Genomic DNA, 24,971 nt, shown 5'->3' on the forward strand with positions numbered 1-24,971 from the left:
GTGAACTGGTAAGCGCAAGGGTATAATCTCCCCAAAGCACAGACAAGGACTGATAGAAGGATACGAAGAAGAGAATCCATCCCTTTGAGGGATGAACTTAGGAAAATACAGCTTCCTGAAAGTCCACAAGAAACTACAAGGTCCCAAGTAGGGTGGAAGCTACCTGAGGCCCTCTGGGTTTCGCTGAGAGCAAGACCGGCCTCGTTTCCTGTGCGGGGCCTCTCCTTCTGGGCACTAAGCTTCCAGCCCTGAACAGAACAGTCCAAGAGCACTAGCCCTGGATCAGGAGTCATGAGACCCAGGTTCTATAGGCCTGCTTCTACCACTAAGCAGCTGTGCCACCCTGGGCAAGTTACTTCTCCTCTCTGAGCCTCAGTTTGCTCACCTGTGAAAAACTGGGGTTGAACAAGATGATTTCTAAACCCTTACAACGCATGAGTTAGTGACGCTCTTGGATAACCTGTGTCTAAAGCAGCTGCCGCTAGAAGATGAGAAGATCCAGTGTTTGTCAAACCCCAGGAGGATCCAAGTACCAGGCGAGGTGCTGGATATAACCTGAGGGTCCCGTCTTATTGCTTCAGTTCTTCCTCCCAACCTCATACATGACAACCACAGCTAACAGCTACTGGGATCCACCGCACGCTGCGCACTGCATTTTACATGGGCTAATCTTTCAATCCTCATCACAGCCCTATTAATACAAAGGTTTTATTACCGCTCTTGTTTACAGATGAGGAAACTGGGGCTCAGAAAGAACTAATGATACAGTTAGAATAGGGCAGCATTTGGGATGTGTGCAAGGCCCTCTGAATTCAGAGCCTATTCTATTAACCTTCATGCCATGCTGCCTCAGAAATGATCCTTTTGCTCCTTCTAGAAGCCAGACCCTGACTGAGCCTCAGCCCATAGTTTATTTTTTTATTTTATTTTTTTAAGACTTTTTTTGATGTGGACCATTTTTTTTTACATATATTACGTGTATTCTTTTTTGCCCCTATTGGTATACAGATTGCTCCGCAACCTCTTCTTCACATTTAATAATGTACTTTGGAGGTTGTTCCACATCAGTTCCTAAACAGTTTTATACTTTTGTTGGTGTCATCCATTCGGTGCGTCATATTTTGCTTAGTTATGTTTTAATGAAAGCATATCCTTGCATATATGTTATTTCACACATATTCATGTACATACAGGATGGATTCGTAATAGTGGAAGCCCTGGTCAAAGGCTACATGCATTAGTAATTTTGATAGATGGTTATATCAGTTTCAACTCCCACCAGCTATAGTTTGAGAGTAATGTGTTTTTTTCAATCAAAGAGAATTTGTACTTAGGAAAACTGTCTACACAATTAGAATATCTAACAAAGCAAAAGATCACTGGGCCAGGATGCTAGGGCTCAAAACTACCAATTTATAAGGAAATCAATGAACCATGAGTGAAGGGATGGTATAAAAAGAATAAGTGTTATGCTAAAGAGAAGGAATTGGGTGATGGGGAATTACAGGAGGAAGTAGAAAAAGGGAAACTAACACTCATGGAGGGTTGACTGTGTAGGAGTTAATCCTGACCACAGCGCAGTGAGATGGGTGTCATTATGCCCATTTTATAGTAGAAGAACACAAAACTTTTGGGTAACACCCCTGTGGTTGGAAATCTGGAATTAACTTGTTCTAGCCCTGGAAGGATGGGCAAGGAGGCTTTCATTTTGAAAGCGGGTTTAGCCACGGAAGTACCCACAGAACACATCTTGTCTCCACAGGGGAAAGAGGTCAGAAGATCGGTGAGCACATTGTCATTGGCACCCCGGGACCGTTCTGGACTGGTGCTCCAAGCTCAAGTTCATTGACCCCAAGAAGATCAAGGTGTTTGTTCTGGATGAGGCTGACGTGATGATGGCTACTCAGGGCCACCAAGATCAGAGCATCCGCATCCAGAGGTAGGAGCTCCTGAGCCAGGAGGAGCTTCTCGGCCTCCTGACCCGCAGCATCGTCTCCTTCTACTTCACCCTCCTCTTCTTGCCCCTGCCAGGTTCTCTACTCTGCAGCTTTCAGAGGCATCTGTTTGGTGGGCCATTTCCATGTCGCACTGACCATACCCCCAGCCCGGGTTGTGGAAGGAGACTTAGGGACTCTACCACCACCCGTCCCTGCCCCACGTCTGCTCCTCCCTCCTCCCTGCAGTGCTCCTCCCTGCTTTGCCACCTTCCTGGGGACGCAGGTCATCCAAGCCTGGGGAGGCTGTGCTTCTGTTCCTTGCAGTGAAACACTGGGTCGGGGTCATGTCAAACACCTGGGCCTTCCCTTGCAGGATGCTTCCCAGGAACTGCCAGATGCTGCTTTTCTCTGCCACCTTCGAAGACTCTGTCTGGAAATATGCCCAGAAAGTGGTCCCAGACCCAAACATCATCAAACTGAAGCGCGAGGAGGAGACACTGGACACCATCAAGCAGTATTATGTCCTGTGCAATAGCAGAGATGAGAAGTTCCAGGCCTTGTGTAATATCTACGGGGCCATCACCATTGCTCAAGCCATGATCTTCTGCCATGTGAATAGCAGCGGCAGCAGGAGGAGGCCTGCGGGGCAGGAGCTCCCCTGGAGGGTGTGGCCCTGCGCCCTCCCTCTCAGCCAGTTCCACTTCGTGCTGGGGGACCAGGTTCCTTCCCTGTGGCTGTGTATCTTGGACATGTGACAGGGATGTGCCTCACTCTCAACAAGCATCATTCCAGCGTGTAGCTGCCCCAGCATTACATCATGGCTCCTAGCGATAGGCACATGGGGGCTTCCACTGTGTTGCTGCCCACGGTGAAAATACCAGTCCCGCTCCTCTCTGAGCCCAGCTGAGACTCACTCAGGATGTATACCTATCTGCGCCTGACCGATAAAGGAAATGTGAGGTCTAGCTCCCTCGGAGGTCCAGAGCGGTTTTGATGTGGACCATTTTTAGAGTCTTTATTGAGCTTGTTACAATATTGCTTCTGTTATATGTTTTGGTTTTTTGGCCCACAGGCATGTGGGATCTTAGCTCTCTGACCAGCGATGGAACCTGCACCCCCTGCATTGGAAGGCAAAGTCTTAATCACTGGACCGCCAGGGAAGGCTCTCAGCCCGTAGTTTAGATAGCCCCAGATGCACCCTCGCCCAGCCCTCCACAGGCTCATAGGGGAACGTCCCAGGGAACAAGGGGGCCAGTACCGAGCCAGGCGCAGAGCTGGCTACCCCAAGGACCCCAGGCCCTACAACCCCACACCACGATGTCCTACGCTGGATGGAGTGTCTCAGCGCGTGTTATAATCCATTATTAAGCATCTTTTGTGTGCCAAGCACTGGACAGAGCTCTGAGGAAACCCCTAGATGAGTGGGAAGAGACCTGCCATCCTGAGAACATAAACCGAGCTCTGAGATGACCAGACGACCAGGCTGAAGTGAGAGGACCGCCCAGTTCAAGGGGACAGGGGCATCTGAAGTAGTTCTACAAGTCAACCCAACCACATTACTAACACCTACTCTGCGCAGAGCCCACACGAGGCCTCGTAGGGGACTCAAGATGGAAAAGCAACGGATCCTAACACAACAAAGAACTGCAACGGGGGAAGCGCAAAGGAGCCATTAATCCTGACTGGGAGTACATGAGGAGGCCCAGGGGGCCCACTTCACCAGACACTGTACCTCAGCTTCCTACCTGTAAAATAAGGAATAATGGTATCCATCTCGGAGGGTTCTAGTGAGAAGTGAGTTGATCCATGTGAAAGCTTTAAAGCAATGCCTGATACCTGGCCGGCATTCACGTGTGTGTGTGTGTGTGTGTGTGTGTGTGTGTGTGCGCGCGCGTGCGCACACGGTGTTGTTCATCATCCTTTATCAAAGGATGATAAAGAGCCTGAGAAATAAAGGAGGGCCATGAGAGGACAGGCCTGAGGTACAAATGCAGGTTGATGCGAAAACCCTGTGCAGCCAGGGTGCAGCTGTGTGAAGAGTGGAGAGGCCAACGGGGCTAGAAAGAAAGCAGGGGGCGGGGGGCAGCACTTGAGTTGCTCTCCGGGGGCCCCCATTCCACAGGCGTGAGAGGGACGTGGCCCAGGCTGGGTAAGGTTCACCCAGGAGCTACAGAAGAATCGGACGGTAGGCGCCCCAGAGACCGGCATGGGCGCCCGCCCACCCCAGAGGAGGAGGCCTGCAGAGGGGTGTGGGCCTGAGGTGGAGCCGGGCCAGGAGGCCTGGGGAGGAAGGGCCAGTGTGGATGCCTCAGTCTCTCACCCAGTGACTAATGGCACGCCATCTGTCCCGGCTGACAGGAATGCTTCCCGCCATCCATCTCCCACTCGTTAAATTACCATTTTATGGCCAAAATATCTCTCATAATTGATAAAAATCTCCTTTTGATGTTCAGCATTATTGGGGGCAAAATGTTTTTCTATTCTTCATTATGTTTTTAATATAAATGTATTTTTTATTGAGAGCTGCTGGGAAGGCTGGATGAGCCCAGGTCGGGAGGGAGGGTGGTCAGCTCCCCCCGTCCCCTCCCCACCCCGCATTCCAGCTCCTTCTGTTCCGTTCCCAGAACGCTCACACGGTAGCCTTGGGGAGGAGGGGTGCTGTCTGGGGAGACAAAGAAACCAGACGCCAGAAGAAGACCGAAAGAAGCAATTCTACAGACAGCTGAAGCCCTCAGGGTGGGCCTCAGCTGCAGGCCAGCAGAGCAGCCCAGGGGTGGTAAAGGGTGAGCTGACCTCGGCCCGGCCCCTGCCAGTGTGTGCGAGAACAGGGCAGGAGCCCCAGAGGGCACGGACCCCCGGGGGCTGGCATGGTACCTGGCACAGAGGAGTGCTCCATAAATATGTGTGAACAAATACGAGACGGGCAGGGAGAAGTTGAGTCGGCATTGGAAAGAAGGCAGCAAGGAACACGACAGCACGGAGGCTTGTGTCATCAGGGAGGAAAGTGTTCTGCCAGCCGCGGGCCCCCAGGTGGAATCAGCCCCGGGGGCAGGAGGGGCTCCTCTTACCTCTGTCCTAAGCTCTTCTCTAGCCCTAGTCCAAACCAGGGCATGTTCAGCCCTCCGCACATCCCATACCCACCTCCTCCAGGACAAGGGAAGTTGAGTCCAGCTGCCTTCCTGCAAGTGAGGAAGGCACGGTGGGTCCTGGACACAGCACAGCCGCCGACTCATGGCCCTGGGCACCCGTGGCTCCACCTCCTCCACGGAATCAGACCAACAGTACATGGGAGGTGCTGCTGACGGGCCTCAGGAAACTGCCCGCTGAGCTGCCAGCAGCCCCCAACGTGGGTGTCTGTTGGGAGGGTGGTGCTCAAGCAGCCCAGGAGACAGGCTCCAAGGCAGCCTGTGCGGGGTTTCTAACAGTGGGAGGGAAGGGGCTGGCCACTAGATGGAATGCTGGGTACCAATCAGGAAGGCGAAGAGAAAGGCCGATGCTTCTAGCAAAATAGTATCTGGGACCATACCTCGTATCAGAAAACCTGGCTAAAGACCCAACTCCACCATTTAAAGTCTCCCAGAACCTTGGTTCCTCGCACATATGAAGCATCCAGCGCAACACAGAAACAACAGCTAACCTTTGCTGGTCATCTGCTCTGTGCCAGGCATGCTCTAAGTGCTCCACATTCATTCATTCGTTTAATCCCTGCAGCAAGCCTGTGAGGCAGGTACTGTCATTATCCCCATTTTACTGATCAGGAAACTGAGGGACAGAGAAGATACGTAACATGTCCAAGGTCACAAAGACAGTAAACCAACAGGCAGTCTGGCTCCTGCCCACCTCAAAGGCTCAAAAAGAAGCTCAAGGGCCGTGTGAAAGCAGGACCCAGGGTACAAACGTGCAAGCCAAGCGAAGGGCCGTGTGGGGAACGATGAGGGTTAATTTTACGTGTTAATTTGGCCGGGCCACAGCGCCCAGAAATCTGGTCAAACATTATTCTGATGTTTCTGTAAGGGTGTTTGGGGATGAGATATATATTTAAATTAGTAGACTCTGAGTAAAGCAGACTGCCCTCCTTAATATTGGTGGGCCTCATCCAATCAGTTGAAGGCCTGAATCAAACAAGACTGACCTCCCCAAGCAAGAGAAAATTCTGCCAGCAGATGCACATCAGCTCTTCTTGGGTCTCCAGCCCAATGGCCCACCCTGAAGACTTCTGACTTGCCAGCCTCCATAACTGCATAAGCCAGTTCCTTAAAATCAATCAATCAATCACTATTTATTTATTAGATAAAAGAACATACATGTACCCTACTGGCTCTGTTTCTCTGGCCAATCCTGACTAATAGAAGAATAAAAATCCAGCCCTGGTAGAGCGGTCACCGCCTGGGGGAAGGGATGCCCAGCTCAGGCACCTTTTCCTAGTTCTCACAAAGTTCTCTGCGTGCCAGCAGAAGTCCTGTGTGCAGGCAGGCAGAAATGATATGGCTCAGCCCAGAGCCTGTCATTCACTCTCCAAGCCTACGGTCCCCTCCCCCAGTCCTGAGGCCTCCACCCAAGCCCCTGTTCCAGTCTCTGCACGGCCCCCACCCAGTGGTCCCACACCAGGAACCCCCTGCACAGGCCAGGAGTTCCTGCCTCACCTCCCCGCCTTCTGCTTTTGCCTCCGCTGGTCCTCACGTCAACAGTGCCTTCTCTCTGCCACCACCACCAAGCTTGAGAGATGAATGATGTTCCTGGGAGCAGAGCTTCTTTATCTCTTTTTCTGAACTTTTGCTTACAACTGAAACATCGCCCTCCACCCGTACCTGTAGGTTTGTGTGAAACAATGACGGGTGCATTTTCCCATCTGAATCACAGTGATTCTCTTCTGCATTCTCACAGCCACTCTGGTCAGATGGCCCATCAGAACACTGAGCCCTTGTCCCTGGGAGCTATGGGGAGTTACAAAACAAGGTGAAATCTAGATCCCCACCCTGTGGGAGCCCAGGGGTAAAAGACAGATAAAACATCTTTCAGAGCACAGAAGCCAAACCCCAGCACCCCAATACCAGCACAAGCATTGCCCCTAACAAAGGTATTTCTGTGCTCTGCTCCAGCCCCTAACTTCATTTCCTTTGGTTTTTCATAGAATTTAAGGGTTCAAAAGAACGTTATCTGATACAACTATGTTCCGGGACAATGAACAAAACTGGATCATTCACTGAAATATATTGTAAGGAGATTGGATTTGTCTGTATGTGCTGGGGAGGTGGGGAGAGAGATGTGTGTGTGTTTATGACCAAAGATAACTGTACCATTGCAGTTGAGGGTTCCATCATCTCTTCCAAAGTCCCACTGTAACTCCTACCCCCAAGCTCTCCGCCCACCTCAAACCTCCCGCCTCCACCTTCCCCACCTGTAAAAGATGACCTCATCTCCCATGTTACTAAGAAAATTCGTCTCCACTCTGTCCTTCTTTGCTCAGGCCCCTCTCCTCCAGGCTCCCATTATGAAAAGAACATTCAAAGGCCCCTCTCAATGTAACCTCAGCCCCAACTTTGCAACCTCGGCTCCACTGGCCACCAGCTTGAACCCCATATACTAGTCAATAAGACTATTCACCGTGCACTCTCTGTACTTTATGCTTTCCATTGCTTGCATAAGATGTGCAGGGGCACATCTCATTAATCAGTAATCCCCTCCTCCAACCTCCACCTCCTCCAACCCCACCCATCTTTTTTTTTTTTTTTGCGGTATGTGGGCCTCTCACTGTTGTGGCCTCTCCCGTTGCGGAACACAGGCTCCGGACGCGCAGGCCCAGCGGCCATGGCTCACGGGCCTTAGCCGCTCCGCGGCATGTGGGATCCTCCCGGAGCGGGGCACGAACCCGTATCCCCTGCATCGGCAGGCGGACTCTCAACCACTGCGCCACCAGGGAAGCCCCCAACCCCACCCATCTTTGAGATCCTGGGTCAGATGCCACCTGCTTCAGAAAGCTTCTATCCACCCAAATATAATATCTATCTATCTATCTCCCTCTCTCCATCTCTCTCTCAGTCTCTCTCTCCCTCTCTCTCCATCTCTCTCTCTCTGTCTCTCTCTCTGCCTCTCTGCCCCTCTCTCTCTCTCTCCATCTCTCTCTCTGCCTCTCTCTCTCTCTCTCTCTCTCTCTCTCTCTCTCTCTCTCTCGCAGGCACTTACATGGCCAGGTATTACAGTGATGAGTGTACCTCTTGATGACCCCAGACCACAGGGGCCAGAATGAGGTCTTACCCATTATGGCTGCAGCCACAGCTTCCAGCTCTGTGCCTCTCTCACTAAATTCAAGCTGCTTAGACAACAAAGAGAAAGAAGAAATGGAAAAAGGAAGGAAAACGTGTTGAACCATAGAACTGCATGCTCTTAGAGTCTGCAGGGGCCCTTAGAGGACTCCTACTCCAAACGAGGAAGCCGTAAGGATAGGCTGGTGGTCAGTGTGAAGAGCCCTGCCAGGTCCTCCAACACACAGCCGAGAGCTCCTTGGGACCAGGATGGTCAACAGTCTCGTACCTTAGGCTTGTGTCTGCCCCATTCAGGGTCAGAGGTGTCAGCCCAGGCTCCCTCCACAGCATGGACCATGCCCAGGAGTACAAATCATCTGAATCTCAGCCAGCTGCTGGGGCTCCCCTCTGGAAGGAAGGACCGTGTCTTCAACACCCCTCCCTGACTCTCGAGCTCAGGCGCCATCTGCTGGTCGAGATCAGCACTGCACCTGGACCCACAGCCCTAAGGACAGTCAGGAGACCAAGGTTGAGACCATCTCCAACCCACTCCAGATCCAAGTCACTTTGGAAGCAGCAGAAATGACCCCACATCCTAGAGTTCTGACTTCTGACTGATTCCCAGGACCTGTCCTTCGGGACTTAAGCCTAACATTCAAAAGAAAAAGAAAAAAGTAAGTTTCTTTGTGGTAATAATAGTAGAAACTTCCAAGGCACAGATACACGGACACATAGAAAAGTGATTTACAGAGGATTTCTGCCAAACAGAAGCTCTGTTAATAAGAGATAAAGCACTGGCCAGAAGATCAGGAGATCTGACGTCTTGTCCCATCCCTCACATGCCACTCCCTTAGCTACCCGGTCCCCCAGACTCCCTACCCAGGCCAAGCCCTATGCCAGGATGGTACCCCTTCACTTGCCCTCACCTCTGCACTGACAGCACTGGCTGCTGTCCAGGGATTTGGACTGATCCAGAACCAAGTGCAAATCATGGGATCCAGAAGAGCCGCCACCTAACCCTCATCCCCCATGCTGGGGACACCCCTCAGGGCCAGCCCTATCTGCCTGGGACAGGGATCGGTCTGAGGATATTAGTGACCCGCCCCCCAAGGCCTCTGCTGATGGGAGGGGCCCCTAAGAGCATAGAGGGAACCAGTCAGTGCAAGCTGGGACGCACCGGCCTCGAGCTCCTCTGGCCACCTCTCCTCACTCTTCAGTCTGAGACCCAGGGGCAGCTATGCAGTCTCTAAGCTCGAGGTAACCTCAGAGCCCACACAAGGACTCACACCTAGAAAGAAGACGGTGATGCATGGCAGACTCGGCTTCCTTTCACCACACTCCTGGAACCAGGGACGGAACGGAGGGCCCCAGGGCAGGCGTGGAGCCCAGGATCAGTGGGGCTGGCTGAAACATCTTCCTGGGGGGAGGGCTGCTCCCCGAGAAGTGTCACAGGACACTTCACTGGAGGAGGAGGGAAGTGCAGAGTGAGTGACTTTCCCCGCCCTCACAGCCCCACACCCACCTACCCTGCTTCCCACCTGTCTCCTTTCCCCTCCCTCCACCCACAGGCTGAGAAAGTGTGTCACCGGGAACAAAAGGGGTGAGGGAAGACTTTGACTGTGCACCTGTAGTGCCGGGTAAGAAACCAGAGGTCTCTGAGCTTCCCAGCTGTAAGGGACGCCCCCTCTGAGCCATGACCTTGACATTAGCCTCCCTTTCTCAGAGGACTCGAGTCAAGCTGTGGGTCAGAAGCCACAGGCCACCACGCTCAGGAGGACTTGGCCGGGGGGCTTAGAGAAGAGACCCTGAAGATGCAGGCAGCATCCTCTAACCCCAGACATGCCAGCTGGGCGGGCACACCATGACTGCTGACACCCCCAGCTTCCCATCTCGCTCCACCCTGGCTCGGAGGAAGCCACTGCCCTGCTCTTGCCTCCCCCTCCAGCTCTCCAGAGACAAGTCGGCCTCCCAAGGGTTAATCTGCTGCCTTCCCTCCCTTGCCTCCGCCCCCCACTGAGCTGCCACATGCTAGCAATGATGCACTTCACACTGTTATTATTTATTTAGTTTTATATTTAGTTTTAGTGATTTATTTAGTTTTAATTTGGGGGTGCACCTCATGCTGTAGGAAGCAGGGGGCCAACAGTCTTGGCAAGAAGCAAGGGCGCACACGGCTGTGCCAGGCCAATCCCGTCCCCTCTGCCTGAGGCCCCTGCATCCTAACCCCGCTCTTCCCAGCCTGTGGTCTGCTCCTGACACCAGCCCTAAATCTTCACTCAATCTTCCCCCTGTCCCGTTGGAGATGTTCCTCCTCAGTAGGAAGGGAATCCACAGAGGTTTCTATGCTCACCTCCTGCGTGACCCAGGCCCCCCAGAGTCAGTTAATGAGGCCAGCCCAGGCCAGGCTATCACTGAGGAGTGGTTCCCCTTTGGCTGGATGCCGGGCACAAGATACCAGCTCTACAGAAAGGCACCGACAGCCAGGGCCAGCTCCACGTAGACCAGAGAACATGGAACATGGTCTTTATGAATCTCTGCCCCTACTCTCCACCTAGTCCGCAGTACCCTAAGGAAACTGTCACTTATCAGCCATTGGTTCATTAAACAAACACTGGTGCCCACGATATACCACATCCTACTCTGGAACTGCAGATAGGATTTAAAGGACCATCATGGTCTTCATCCCCAGACTTTACAACTTACTGTGAAACCAACTAGACACAACTAACCAAACTACAAGAGGCACAAGCAGAAGGAGCAAAGGTGTGCAGAGGGTCAGAGAAGATTTCACAGGAGAGCTGGGATTTGGCCAGGACACACAGCACCTTGCACAGTGCCCAGCATTTGGTAGACAGATGGACGAATGGCCTAGAAACACAGGGAATCACTTGACAGGGAGAGAATGGGGTAAAGAGATTCCAGGCAGACAGAGACCACGGCAACTTGAAAGTGGATGGGGTAGACCTTGAAAGTCCTGCTAAAGATTTGATTTGGGGAAACTGGGAGGCACCAAAGGTGATAAAATAATCTCAGGAAAGGCATCAGCTGATCTAGGCTTGACTTTAAGATTATTTTGCTCAGAAAGGTTCTAGATCCAAAGGGTTCTCTCTCTAAGAGGAGAATTTCAAATATAATAATAGGTGAAGGAAGAAAATAAGTTTTTCTTTTTATTAGCGTTCTCTGGGGTACCATGAAATTATAGCACATAATTTGTAAGGCTGGGCCTGATCGGCCAGTCGGCACCCTGCAGACGGCTGCTCCAATCCCTCCTCGTCCCCAGAATCAAGATGAGCGGAACAGGTCAGCAAGGATCCACACCACTGTGGCGATCTGGGTTCCACACATTCTGCAGGTCACTGGCATGAGCCCAGAGGAGTGTGACCAGGGCTGTGTATGGAAGGGCCCTCAGCCCCTTTCCCTTTTGCTCCATGGGGTGGATGAAGATCAGGAAAGTTTGAGGAGGCAGGCCTAGCCCTTAGGAGGAAGCATGTATAACAATTAGAGATGAGTGATAATAGAACGGACCACCTTAGGCAGCAGGTAAGAGAATAAGCTTCCTATCACTGGAGGTAATCAAGCAGTGGCCCACGGACGTTCTGGAAAAGTCATAGCACTGAGTGATTAGGACAGTTCACTGACAGAGCAGTGCACTGGAATCACTTACTAACAGTCCCCTTGGGTGCTCTACCTGATCACTCTAAGTCTCCATCCCTCATCTGCAAAATGGGGTTAGTGATGGCACCTACCTCATAGGTTTGCCCTGAGGACTAAGTGAGATAACATGTGGGAAACAGCGCAGGTGTGAGTGCGCAGTAAACCCTCAATAATTGATAGGTATTATTTATTTTTTTTTTTTTTTTGCGGTACGCGGCCTCTCACTGCTATGGACTCTCCCGTTGCGGAGCACAGGCTCCGGACGCGCAGGCTCAGTGGCCATGGCGCACGGACGCAGCCGCTCCGGGGCATGTGGGATCCTCCCGGACCGGGGCACGAACCCGTGTCCCCTGCATCGGCAGGCGGACTCTCAACCACTGCCCCACCAGGGAAGCCCGATAGGTATTATTAAATTCAACCATATGAATCATATTAAGTTACAGGTCAAAAACAATCAAATATCAACGACTTCATATGGCCCAACTAATATTTTATACTGAGGGCCACTCAGGTTCCTTCTAACCTCTCTGCTTTCACACTGAAAGTTTCTGCGAAGCGTAGTTCCACGCCACTGGTGGAGCCCCAGGGCCTGGGGCCAAGCAGCGAGAACTCTGCGGGGGCCTTTTCGGAAGCCCATCCCCCCTGGCAGAGGTGGGTACCTCTTTGCCCAGGTCCTCTCGGATGACCTGGCGGACCTCCTGCATGCTGCTCTGTGGGGCCTGGCTGTGTAGCACCTTCAGCGTGCTGGTGTACTCCTCCGGCAGCAGGTAGTCCAGAGCCCCCAGGTGCTGGCCCACCTTGATGAACGTGCCCCGGTTGGCACAGCAGAGCTCGCAAAGGCGCCTGGCAGAGCGAAGGTGCACCTGCAGGAAGACAGGCGGGGCCAGAGATGTGAATGCTCACTGTCTGCTGCATGCTCTTCTCTTCTCCTGCCCCCTCTGCTTAGAAACCCTGATTCACCACCACACCCCCCCCCAGTGTACGTACACACACACACACACACACCCCGTCATTCACCTTCAGTCTCCAGTCTCCAGTCTCCAGCCAGTCTCCCGGTACCCAGAGCAGTCAATTCCAATCTCAAACTGGAACCAGCCTCCTGACATGGCCCGATGCTTCTGATCGCCTTTCCTTCAAAACTTACCTGGTCCAAGTCCCACTCCCTCAGAAACTAGCGTTTGTCCAAGGCTTTCAACCAATTCTAATCTACACTTATGATTCATTCAAGGATACACTGAGTTCACGCATTTGCCACCCACCCCTCAGTCATACTAATAATACCATCTGTTTGTCTGGAGGTCTACAATTTTTAAACATGGTCATCATATTCATTGTTTTTTTAATCCTTACAACAATTTAGGGAGGCAAGTGCTGGTATCTTTAAGGATAAGAAACTCAGACGTTTTGCTTATCAAGAAATAGCTAACTAATGTCAAAGGAAGGTCTAGAAAACGCTTCAAACCTACAGCGCTTTAACGCAGCCAACTTTAGCAGGGTCTCCTGTCAACTGAAGGAGAACTTTACAGGGAGCATCAGGCACACGGGGTAGGCAGCAGGGCAGGCTGTGCAGGACAAGCCGGCCTTGACTTGCAGCCTGATGCCCACCTGTCCTTCCAGAGTGGGAGGTGGCCTCCATCCGCCCCCAGGCTACACATCCCCAGTCATCACCCCAGCTCAGCTGAGGGCCTTGGCATTTTGAGGGTCCTGCCTTCTTGGAGCTACAGTTCCTGAAGCAGGATGAAGCCATGGGCACACACAAAAGACAAGGGAGCCCAGTGCCCTGTGGGAACCTGGTACCCTCGTCCACCCATAAGTCAACCGGGAGAGTGAATATCTAGGATGGACTTACGCTCTCTCAAGTGGTATGAAGGATGCTGACACAATTAAGTGTGTATCGGAGGCAATAAACCACATGGAGAGATAAATAACCATTGGCAACAAAGACGGAAGAAACGTTCAAAGATCCTGCATAATTAGTTGCTGAGTGAACCATACAGAAAACCGTTACCTTAGGAATTAAGAAGAGGACACTGCAGCCCTGAACACCCTGGTCCCAGCAGCCAGGGAGCCATTTATCCACTCCCTCTAGAGCAGAGGGATGCCCCACACTCCAGGCACTCACAAGGTGTCCTTAGGCCCTCAAGGGCTCTGCTGGACACCTCTGCATCCCACCCCAACCCACTACTGCGGAAGCCTATGTCCACATGACTCTATGCCCCTGAACAGAGTGCGGGCGCCTGGTCCAAACTAGGCCAAGAAGAGTCTTTTTTCCCTGACAGGAGGGTGCAGAGAGAAGGGAATTGACTCTAAGAATTAAGGCGGGGCGGGTGTGGGGAGAGAACACATTTCCCTAGATGAGTAAAAGGCCCATGGGGGCAGCAGTGGGGGTGGACTGGGAATTGAGCTGGCCGGTGTCAGATGGTAGGTCACTACTGTCCAAGGCCACACTCACGTTCTGAGGAAGTGAGAAAGAAGGCAAACGTGGTCAAATATGGAACTGGGCGTTTCCCCACCCTCCATGAGTCCAGGCTGTTATGAACAAAATGACCCTTTACAGCTCAAATAATCAACGCCAATTCCCACCCTGCCGAATAAGAGGCAGCCAGCAAGTCATCCACGATCCATGTGTCCTAAGGTACGGTGTGACCGGAAGCCAGGTCCCACCAGAGGCTCCCGGTGAGGCTGCCCTGGCACCCAGCTGCCCACTGCCCCAAGGAGGCATGCTCAGCCCTCACGCCAAAGCCACTGCAGGGTCAAGGCAGAGGACTGGAAGGCGGAGTGAGGACACACCCCATGGTCTCTGCCCCTCCCAGGAAAGACATCAACCACTGCGTATTCACTGGGGTCTGACTGAGTCCCACGCCCTCCACCTCGTGGGGAGACGTGACAGAGCCACTCACACACAGAGAATGACATGTGGCAGTAGGATCACACTGAGGACCACGGAGCTCACAGATGGGAGAAACAAGAGGGTTGGAATTAGAGAGGCTTGGCTCCTGGGGAGAAGCGGGGTGCGTGCAGCTCAGGAACACAGGGCCTCTCAGCTGCAAATCCACGCCTCTTTGCCGTGCGCTGTGATACTGGTGCTAGACCCTGTGTCATTTCTCCTTTGTCAGATGGGTCACTATTAGGCTTTGTCAACAGGGGGCTCTGGGGAACACTGCAAGGCCACAGCACAAGGAGGCTCCCTTATTGTCCCCGTGCACTGTTTTCAGCTCATCAGCCAGTGGGTAGTGGCTTGGGGGTGACCACTTTGGTGGCCCTCACGGACCAGCCCACCCTCTGTAAATTTCTCCACTACCTGCTGGGCCCCTCCTGTGGACCAACTCAGGCCCCATATCTTCCAGCAAGTGTTCTGACCACCCAGCAGGCGGCTCCTACACACTAGCTCCAGGTCGCGCCCTCCTACAAATTTCTCTGCCACCTGGCAGGCTGTTCCCATGGACCATGCCCGCCACCACGTCTCATCACCAGGGCAGCCCAGCATCCCAGCCTTGCAGGTGGGAGGCCCCCAGCTGAGTCTTTAGCTCTGTTCTTGTTCACCACCCCCTCAGCCCTAGAGGGAGCAGGTGCTTTACGCATTTACTACTTCTGCACCTTTAGGATCTTCTACTCCTTTTAGGAGTTAACTACCTTTTCCTAGTGAACGAGTCTTTATATTTAAATTACAGGTATGACTAGTCCCTGGCTGATACATAGGATTAGCCCCTGAAATTGAACCTGAAAAGATTAGAATAAAAAAGGAGGGCCTTTCAGATCGAGAGAACAACATGCGTGTGTGTGTGTGTGTGTGTGTGTGTGTGTGTGTGTGTGTGTGTGATACTGAAGACCTGCTCCACCATTTTCTTTAGACAGGATTCACATCTGCATTTATCTCTGCTGCTGGCAGCCCTCAGAAAGCATTAGCCTCACCCTAACAAGCCCTCCTACCAAGGAGCAGAGCCAGGGCTCTGTTGCCCCTCACCTGTGGCCTGAGCCAGTCCTGGGTAGGGCGTCTCTTGGCACAAAGTGATGGTCACCTTCAGGACACTGTCTGGGCAATGCAGAGAGCCCTCTCTGGTCACACAAGCCCAGGAAGGCTGGTCTACTGCTGACTCACTGGTTACTGGGCACATCAGCCATTGGGGACAGAGACCATGTGTTGTGTCCCCTGTAGACTCTGTGTCCCCCAGGGCAAGCCATGCATGAGCTAGAAATGTAGACTGATGACAACCTTGGGTCATACACTCAGAAAACCATCATCCAGGAAGCTGAATCAGCATCTACTGCAAATGGCACCCACATTTCAACAAAAGAAGCCCCAAAGTCACCTTCAACCAGCTTCTAATTAAATACACACACACACACACACACACACACACACACACACACACAGAGTCACATGGGGGTGAGGGACATTGCCACTAACCAAAAAGTGTAAATGTTCGTTTAAAGCCAAAAGACACACATGCTGAATAACAGAGCAGGCACTCTGGTCTCCAGCGTCCCTTTCTAGCTCCAGCTCCTACAGCTCCACCATCCTTTGGGATCAGAAGGCAGGTGCCACTCAGAACTTCAAGAAATTACTCGCTTAGTGCAAACTCCCTCTGTCAGCATTCACCTCCTGCTTGCTGGTACCTGGGATGGAGGACTGCCCTTCCCCCAGCTCACTGAGCATCCTTGCTTCTGGGATCTGTAAGTAATAATAAATCTTGTGACTCTACTTCCTCTGTGCAGGTGTATTTAAACTGTACCTTCAATCAAAACAACCCACTGCGTTTCACTTCCCCAGTGGAAGCTTGGATGCCGAGGGAGCTACCAGCCAACCCCATGTAGGAGGCTTGCGCTCCTCATTCATCAGGTCATAAACTACATATTCTTAATTCAATACACCAGCTCTTGCTTCTCAACACATGTTACTGCCCTAACACTCCCCACCCATTTGCTCACTGGACCCGAGTCCTGCCCTTACCCAGCACCTGGTTTCACTGCCGCGTGTCCTCACTGCAGAGTCCCCACACTCCCCCTTCTGTTCCTGCCAAAACACGGCAGGAACGGCTGGCAGTGTCTCTCTGCCCCTCCTCCAACTTTGTTTTCACTCCCAGCTCAATAACTTGCCTTATGATTATCTCATTACCAATAACCTTGTTGTAATGAGTTTTAATCTGCCTCATATTAATTAAAAGCATTGTCATCAGCCAGCTTGGGTTGGGGTTGGGGGGGCGGGCAGTGAATAGCTAATAAGATCAACTCAGTACTGATTAATTATTGATTGGGAGGGATGGAGCAAAGGCCCAAGGAGAGCAATCCTTTACTCGTGTCTAAATCCCGAAGAGTAGGGATCTCGAGCCCCAAACTTGGCAGAAAGGCACCAAAGCCAGACCGAATCAAAGAGGCTTCCCATCAGAATTGAGCAGCGTCTCCAATGGGATTTCGGGGTGTGACTGTGAGACAGAGACGAAACAGACAGACGCATACACATACCCCACACATCACAGAAAGAAAGAGACAGTGAAAGACAAGGTCACAGACAGACCCCAAAACAGACAAGCCCCTTGACGGATTCTTCTAATCAAAGATTCAAGACCCAAAGGAAATGTACTAACATGTAAACAGTGTTACCTCTGGGCAGTGAGATTAAAAGAATACTTTTCTTTATAGGTTTTTCTGTATTTTTCAAATTTCTTAAAACTAATATGTATTATATCAATAATAGAGGAGAATTTTAAAAAATAATCCCTTCTTCAAAATCTTCTGGAAATAGATAAGTCCAGCTGACAAGATTCTCCCATGCAGACTGGACCAGCTTGGTGCAGAATCCAGCATCTCTTCCCCGATTTTCCAGGGTGCTATGATCCATGTGTGTGTTTTTCATCATGAAAATGGAACTGCAGGGCTTCCCTGGTGGCGCAGTGGTTGACAGTCTGCCTGCCAATGCAGGGGACACGGGTTCATGCCCCGGTCCGGGAAGATCCCACATGCCGCGGAGCGGCTGGGCCCGTGAGCCATGGCCGCTGAGCCTGCATGTCCGGAGCCTGTGCTCCGCAATGGGAGAGGCCACAGCAGTGAGAGGCCCGCGTACCGCAAAAAAAAAAAAAAAAAAAAAAAAAAATGGAACTGCAACTCCTCCATCCCCAAGGAATCAGGCCAGGACGGTCTCCAAGGTTGCTTTTCTGGATGTCACCCTTTGCTTTAAGCTCTCATTTAAGCAAAAAAGTAAAACTAACTCATCATGTCTTGGGGGAAAAAAAACAAGTTGCAGTTTATAAAAGTTTTGAAGGAGCCTGACCACAAATTTAATCCCACTCCTTGGGAGGGTCCTCTGTCTCTCCTCTGACTACCTGTCAGGTAGACCCTGGTTAAGAGCACAGGGCCAGCATCAGATTGCCACAGTCTATATCCCAACTTCACCACTCAGAATTTGGTGATCTTGGGCAAGTTATGTAACCTCTGCTTACTTCTGACTGCTTATCTATAAAAGAAAGACAATAATAGTACCTACCTCATAGGGCTGCTGTGAAGATTAAATGAGGTGAGGCAATGCATGCACTTCACTTAGCCAGAACTGGCATTTCTGTACTTGCTGTAAGGGTACCTAGAATTTGTTTTAAGGTATGGTAAGACACACAGACATGGAAATGACTATCATAAAGAAAGAACTTTTTACTCACAATTCCTTACAAGTAGGAGAGTTGGCATGCCACACAGAGCCACACTGGAAAGCACCAGGGTTGGCCAGGAGAGAGAGGGCGTGAGGGAAAATGTGGGCAAAGCTTTTATTGTGGATTCGATGGGAAAGAATGGGTGAGACTTAGGAGTGGCTAGTTTTAAGTATTTCATTTGGCTTTGGGGCGTAGGGGATGTTCCTAGTTGTTTGGTACCTGGTCCTGGGGTGAATAAGGCAGGTGGATAGTGACCCAGAGTGTAACAGCTCAGTAACAGAGGTGGTTGGCAGGTATGGGCTCCAGATTGGTTGGTTTGCCTATGAAAGGCATGCTCACAGGTGAGTTGCTTACTATCTCTTGGAACTAGTTAACTTTGAGAGCAGCAGTACCCCCAGTTTCAAAGCATCAGAATATAAAAAACATGATCAATACTCTAGCTATACTCCCTTGGGGAATCTCACCAGAATCATGGTGGTAAATACCGTCTACACACTGATGATACACAAATGCATATCCCCTACCCAGACCTCTCCCCTGACTCCAGACTCACATATCCAACTTCTTCTCTGACATCACCCAATGTCCAATGAGCTTCTCAAACTCAGCGTGACTTTCCCACCACTTCTACCACCACCAAACCTACTCCTCCCTCAGTCTTCCCCATCTTAGGAAATTGCAACTCTAAACTTGGAGTTGTCGAAGCCATAAATATTGATGTCACCCTTAACATGTCTTCCCAAATGGGGACCAAAATTACCTTCCCATGTGAAATAACAAAAAAGTGGACAAGATTTACCAAAAAAAGAAAAAAAAAGTTTTCTAAGGCATTGGGCATCAGGAAAGGAAGGAGAGTGGTTCCTGAGAGATGGGAAACAAACAAGGTGAACACTATGGTTGCCCCAATTTACAGCATTGAGGGTTTCCAGGCCACAGTGCAGGGAAGGGGAACCCAGGCAGTGAACAGGAGATTCTCTGAACTGAAGAGACAGAGCTGAGAGGCCAGAAAGACCAAAGTAGCTAGAGTTTGCAGGACAGAGTACTGGAGAGTAGACAGATGTACAAAGAAAGAACTCTGAAGATCTGCTGAGGGTCCATCTCACATATTCAGCTAAGTACTAGTCAGCACATGCACACAAGAAAACTACCTGAGCCAGAGAAATAACAACCACAATAGACTAGGGTTAACAGTAGGGTTAACAGTGTTCATATAAGGTCTATTTCCACCAGCCATACCGGAAAATCTCGTAATTCTTGAGACTTTTGTTATAATACCCAGAAGTGGTTTGACTCAGTTAAGGGGAATATCCCAAACTAAACACTGTTCCATTCCCAACTAATAAATATTAAAAGAAAGACTTGAAAAAAAATCACTGTTTTCAGGGCTTCCCTGGTGGCGCAGTGGTTGAGAGTCCACCTGCCGATGCAGGGGACACGGGTTCGTGCCCTGGTCCGGGAGGATCCCACATGCTGCCGAGCAGCTGGGCCCGTGAGCCATGGCTGCTGAGCCTGCGCATCCGGACCCTCTGCTCCGCAATGGAGAGGCCGCAGCAGTGAGAGGCCCGCGTACCGCAAAAAAAAAAAAAAAAAAAAAAAAAAATCACTGTTTCCAAGTAACTTAACTGTGTCCCAGAACAAAGCTCAAGAATATTTCTAAGAATACAAATATATCTAGTACCCAAAAAGATAAAACTGCAATGTCTGGCACCTAATAAAAAATTTACCAGGCATGCAAATAAACGGAAAAATACAACACATAATGAGAAAAAAAAATCAATCAATCAAACCAACCCAAAACTGAAACCTATATTAGTAAAGGAGGACAGCGGTTATAACTGCATTTCATATGTTCAAAAAGTTAAGCAGCAACATGGGCAATATAAAAAAAGAGAACAAGATCCAAATGAAACTTCTAGAGGTGAACACTAATGTTTGATATGAAAAATACACTGGATGGGGCTTCCCTGGTGGCGCTGTGGTTGAGAGTCCGCCTGCCGATGCAGGGGACACGGGTTCGTGCCCCGGTCCGGGAAGATCCCACATGCCGCGGAGCGGCTGGGCCTGTGAGCCATGGCCACTGGGCCTGCGCGTCCGGAGCCTGTGCTCTGCAATGGGAGAGGCCACAACAGTGAGAGGCCCACGTACCGCCAAAAAAAAAAAAAAAAAAAAAAAACACTGGATGGGATAAATGGCAGATTAGACATTGTAGAAGAAAGGATTAGTGAACCTCAAGACCTACCAATAGAAACTATTCAAAATGAAACACACAGAGGAAAAAAATTTTTTTTAATGAAAAGAGCATCAGCGATCTGTGGGACAAATTCAAGCAGACTTGTAAACATGTAGTTGGAATCCCCAAAGGAGATGGAATGGGAGATGTGGAGAAAAAATATTTAAAGAAATAATAACTGAATTTTTTTCAAATTTGATTTTCAAAATCTATAAACCAACAGGTCCAAGAATCTCAACAAGCCCCAAGCATAAAAAACATGAAGAACACTACATAATGAAGTTGTTCAAAATCAGTGATAAAGAGAAAATCCTGAAAGTATCCAGAGAAAAAAGACACATTATGGAGAAAGGAACAAAGATAAGAATGACAGCAGATCTCTACTGGCAACAATACAAGCAGAAGTTAGTGGAGCAACATCTCTAAAAGCACTGAAAGAAAACCCAGAATTCTATACCCAGCAAGAACATCTTTCAACACTAAAGGTAAAAAAAAAAAAAAAAAAAAAAGCTCTTTCAGACATATGAAAGCTGATAGAATTCATCTCCCTACACTATAAGAAATGTTAAAGGACATCTTTCAGGAAGAAGGAAAATGATATTGGAGAGAAACATGGATCTACATAAAGGAAAAAGAGACCAGAAATAGAAACTTCAGGAAAACATATAAGAATTTTTTTTATATTCTATATCTCTTTAAAAGATAAGTGACTGCTTAAACAAAAATAATAACAATGTAATGTGGAGTTTATAACATACAGAAAAGCAAACCGTACTACAATAGCATAAAGGATGGAAAGAAAGAAATGAAAGTACACGATTATAAGATTCTTATACTCTGAAGGAAGTAGTATAATGTCACTTGAATGTAGACTGTGACAACTTAAAGATTTATGCTATGAACTGATACAATCACTAAAATAACAAAAAGAATTATAGCTCATAAGCCAACAAAGGAGACACGATGGAACCATGAAAAAAATATTCAATCCAAAAGAAGGCATGAGAGGAAACAAGGAATAAAGCATAAATTGGACAAGTAGAAAACAAATAACAAGATGAAAGACGTAAATCTAACCATATCAATAATCTCTTTAAATATAAATGGTCTAAACACCCAAATTAAAAGCCAGAGATTGCCAAATTGGATAAAAAAGAAAGACTCAAATATATGCTACCTATAAGAAATTGCCCTTTAAATATTAAAACAAAAATAGGTTAAATGTAAAAGGATGGAAAAGGATAACTCATGCCAATGACAATTAAAATAAAGCTGGAATGGTGTATGTCAGACAAAGAAACTCTGACCCGAGATGGTGTCACAGTAGAATTCTATCAAACATTTAAGGAAAAAATATTGCCAATTCCACATAAACCCTTCCAGAAAACTGAAGACAGAATACCTCCCAACTCATTCTATGAGAGGAGCATAACCCCAATATCAAAACTAGACAGAAAATACAAGGGGGAAAAAAAAGCTATAGTCCAATATTCATAGTGAACAAAGATGCGAAAATTCTTTTTTTAAAAAAGTGTTAGCTAATTGAATCCAACAATTTATTAACAGTCTCTGTTCTTCTCATTACAACCTGGTGGTGCACAATTCTGATTTGTCTCCCTAGAGACAATGTTAATTTTGATAATGTCTTAAGATGGTTATCCACCTAAATTCCTCACTTAAGTTACTTGTTTTCTTTTTATAATTAAGTGCTTTATGGGGAAGTCCTTCCAAACTTTATAAATAGCCAGTTCTTTACCAAAATTTCAATTTATTCATTTGTTTATCTATATCAGTATGGACTCATGGATTTCTAATTTTTTCAAAGGATCATAACCCATTAACATCATTTTTTGTTCTAACAGCCTCACTGAGGTATTGATATTTTGACACAGTACACTGCACATGTTTCAAATGTAAAATCTGATACTTTTTGACATATGTATACGCCTATGAATCCATCACCATAATCAAGCTTGTAAACATATCCAGCATCTCTCAAAAGCTTTGATGTCCTTTGGTAATTCCAGCCCCATCCCTCCACATACCTCCCACCTCCAGAAAACCACTGATCTGCTTTCTATCAGTATAGACTAGAATTTTCTAGAGTTTTATATAAGTGGAATCATATACCCCATACTCTTTATCCAGCCCTTTTCATTCAACATAATTTTTCTGAGACCCATCATGTTGTTGTATATATCAATAATTCTTTTTTTTTAACTGAGTAGTATTCTACTGCATAAATATACCACAAACCTTTCTACACTGAATTGCCTTTTCACCACTGTATAAAATTCATTGTTCATATTATGTGTGGGTCTATTTCTGGACCCTCTAATCTGTTCCATAGATCAGTCTATCTTTATACCAATACCACACTATCTTATTACTACAGTTTTATAGTAAGTCTTGAAATCAGATAGTATTAGTCCTCAACTTTGTTCTTTTTCAGTGTTATCTTCTAGAATTGACTCTAAAACCCTCTGCATTCTCACATAAATTTTAGAATCGGACTGTCAATTTCTACAAAAAAGCCTGCTGGGATTTTGATTGGGACTGTTATGAATCTACAGATATATTTGGAGAAAATAGACACCTTAACAATATTGAATCTTCCAACCCATGAACATGATATATTTCTCCATTTATCAGGTCTTCTTTAATTTCTCTCAGCAATGTTTTGATCCATATATATCACTTTAAAAATCCCTCCTAAGTAAATAATCCAGGACATAGGGAAAAACCCTATGTACAGAGAGGTTCAGCACAGTGATAATTATAAAAGAAAAACATATAGATAGATGCATCCCAAAAGTAGAAAAAGGGTTAAGTAAATTATGGAACAGTCACACAGTGCAGTATTAAGTAGCCATTTTAGGTGAAGACCATGAAGATTATTGTAACAAAATGGAAAATGCTAAAGATAACATAGTAAATCAGAAAACCAGATAATTATATTGATAGAACTACGGATATAATAGGAAAGGGTTAGAGGAGAGCATATTAAAATCATAATAAGTTTGAATTGGTGAAATTATAGATTTTTCTCTTGAACCTCTAAGTTTTTTATAATTACTGCTTTAATAAATTAAATTTTCTATTTTTTAATTGAGATATAATTCACACACCATAAAATTCACCATTTTTTTTTTTTTGGCTGCACCAAACGGCATGCAGGATCTTAGTTCTCTGACCAGGGATCGAACCCGAGCTCCCTGAAGTGGAAGCGCAGAGTCTTAACCACTGGATGCCAGGGAAGTCCCTAAAATTCACCATTTTAAAATATACAATTTAGTGGCTTTTACTATATTCACTAACTTGTGCAACTATCACCACTATCTAATTCCAGGACATAAAAACTGTTTTACTTTTTAAAATCAATTATAATATTTTAGTCACACTTTATATAAATATCCATCTTGAGCCTTTGAAATAAGACTGTCTTCATTCAATTTATCAGTACTCATTAACAGATGATAAAGGTTGTGAATGCCCAGTATGTATGAGTTTCCTATTATCTTAGGTTTTACTAACACTCAAGTTCAGTTAATAATTTCATATTAAAATGAGGATCAAACTAAGATGCCAAATGACTTGTCAGCACAATGCAAGTACAAATAGGTCCCTAATTTATAATTTTCACATACTCTTCTCCATAATCATTAGCTTCTATTTGAATTGTTGATTCACTATACCAGCATATGACATAAGCTGCTGGGAAACAAAATCTTGCTCATCACACACTCTGTAATAATGGTCCTCAGCAGTAAATGCACAATTCTTTATAAGTGCATTATACCTTTCACACACATTATCTCACCTGATCCAGGTAAGAGCCCCTTGGGTGGATATTACCATTCTCTCCAAGGCCCCTAACAGAAAAGCTAGGGGCCTTGCTAGGGTTACTCAGCCAGTAAATGGGAGATCCAAGGTTTGAGTCATTGTCTTCTGACTCCAAAAGCCACCTCTTTCTGCTAGACTCCACTGCTCCTCCAAAAACACTGTTAAACATTTTTCATAAATTAGAAGGAAAAAGTCCAGGTGGCCATGGGCCCTCGGTGTTGCCCTCCCCACTCCCGCCCCCAGCTACTTCCCACAACTAGGTCACATGGCCGCCATGGCGCCTGGCCGTGTCTGGGCTCCCAGGAGCCATTCCAGTAAGCCGGCTAACACCAAGATTAGGACAAATTCATGAGCACACAGGGGCCTGGAAAACACCAGTCACACGAACAAACTGCAATCAGGGAGCCACTGGGAGAAGGAAAAG

The 24,971-nt window shown here is 48.1% G+C and overlaps 1 protein-coding gene across 2 annotated transcripts in view; it reads right to left on the bottom strand.

The window, feature by feature from the left end:
* The window catches only part of ADCK1 (aarF domain containing kinase 1), a 110,873-nt gene that overhangs the window by 56,229 nt on the left and 29,673 nt on the right, over nucleotides 1-24,971 (bottom strand). For both annotated transcript variants that reach the window (XM_082649134.1, XM_082649135.1), the window contains one exon: nucleotides 12,493-12,696. In XM_082649134.1, coding sequence (XP_082505260.1) covers nucleotides 12,493-12,696 — 204 coding nt within the window. The remainder of the gene's footprint in view (nucleotides 1-12,492; nucleotides 12,697-24,971) is intronic.

Source organism: Grampus griseus, assembly GCF_964374135.1.
Source record: "Grampus griseus genome assembly, chromosome: 2".
Classification (NCBI taxonomy): domain Eukaryota; kingdom Metazoa; phylum Chordata; class Mammalia; order Artiodactyla; family Delphinidae; genus Grampus; species Grampus griseus.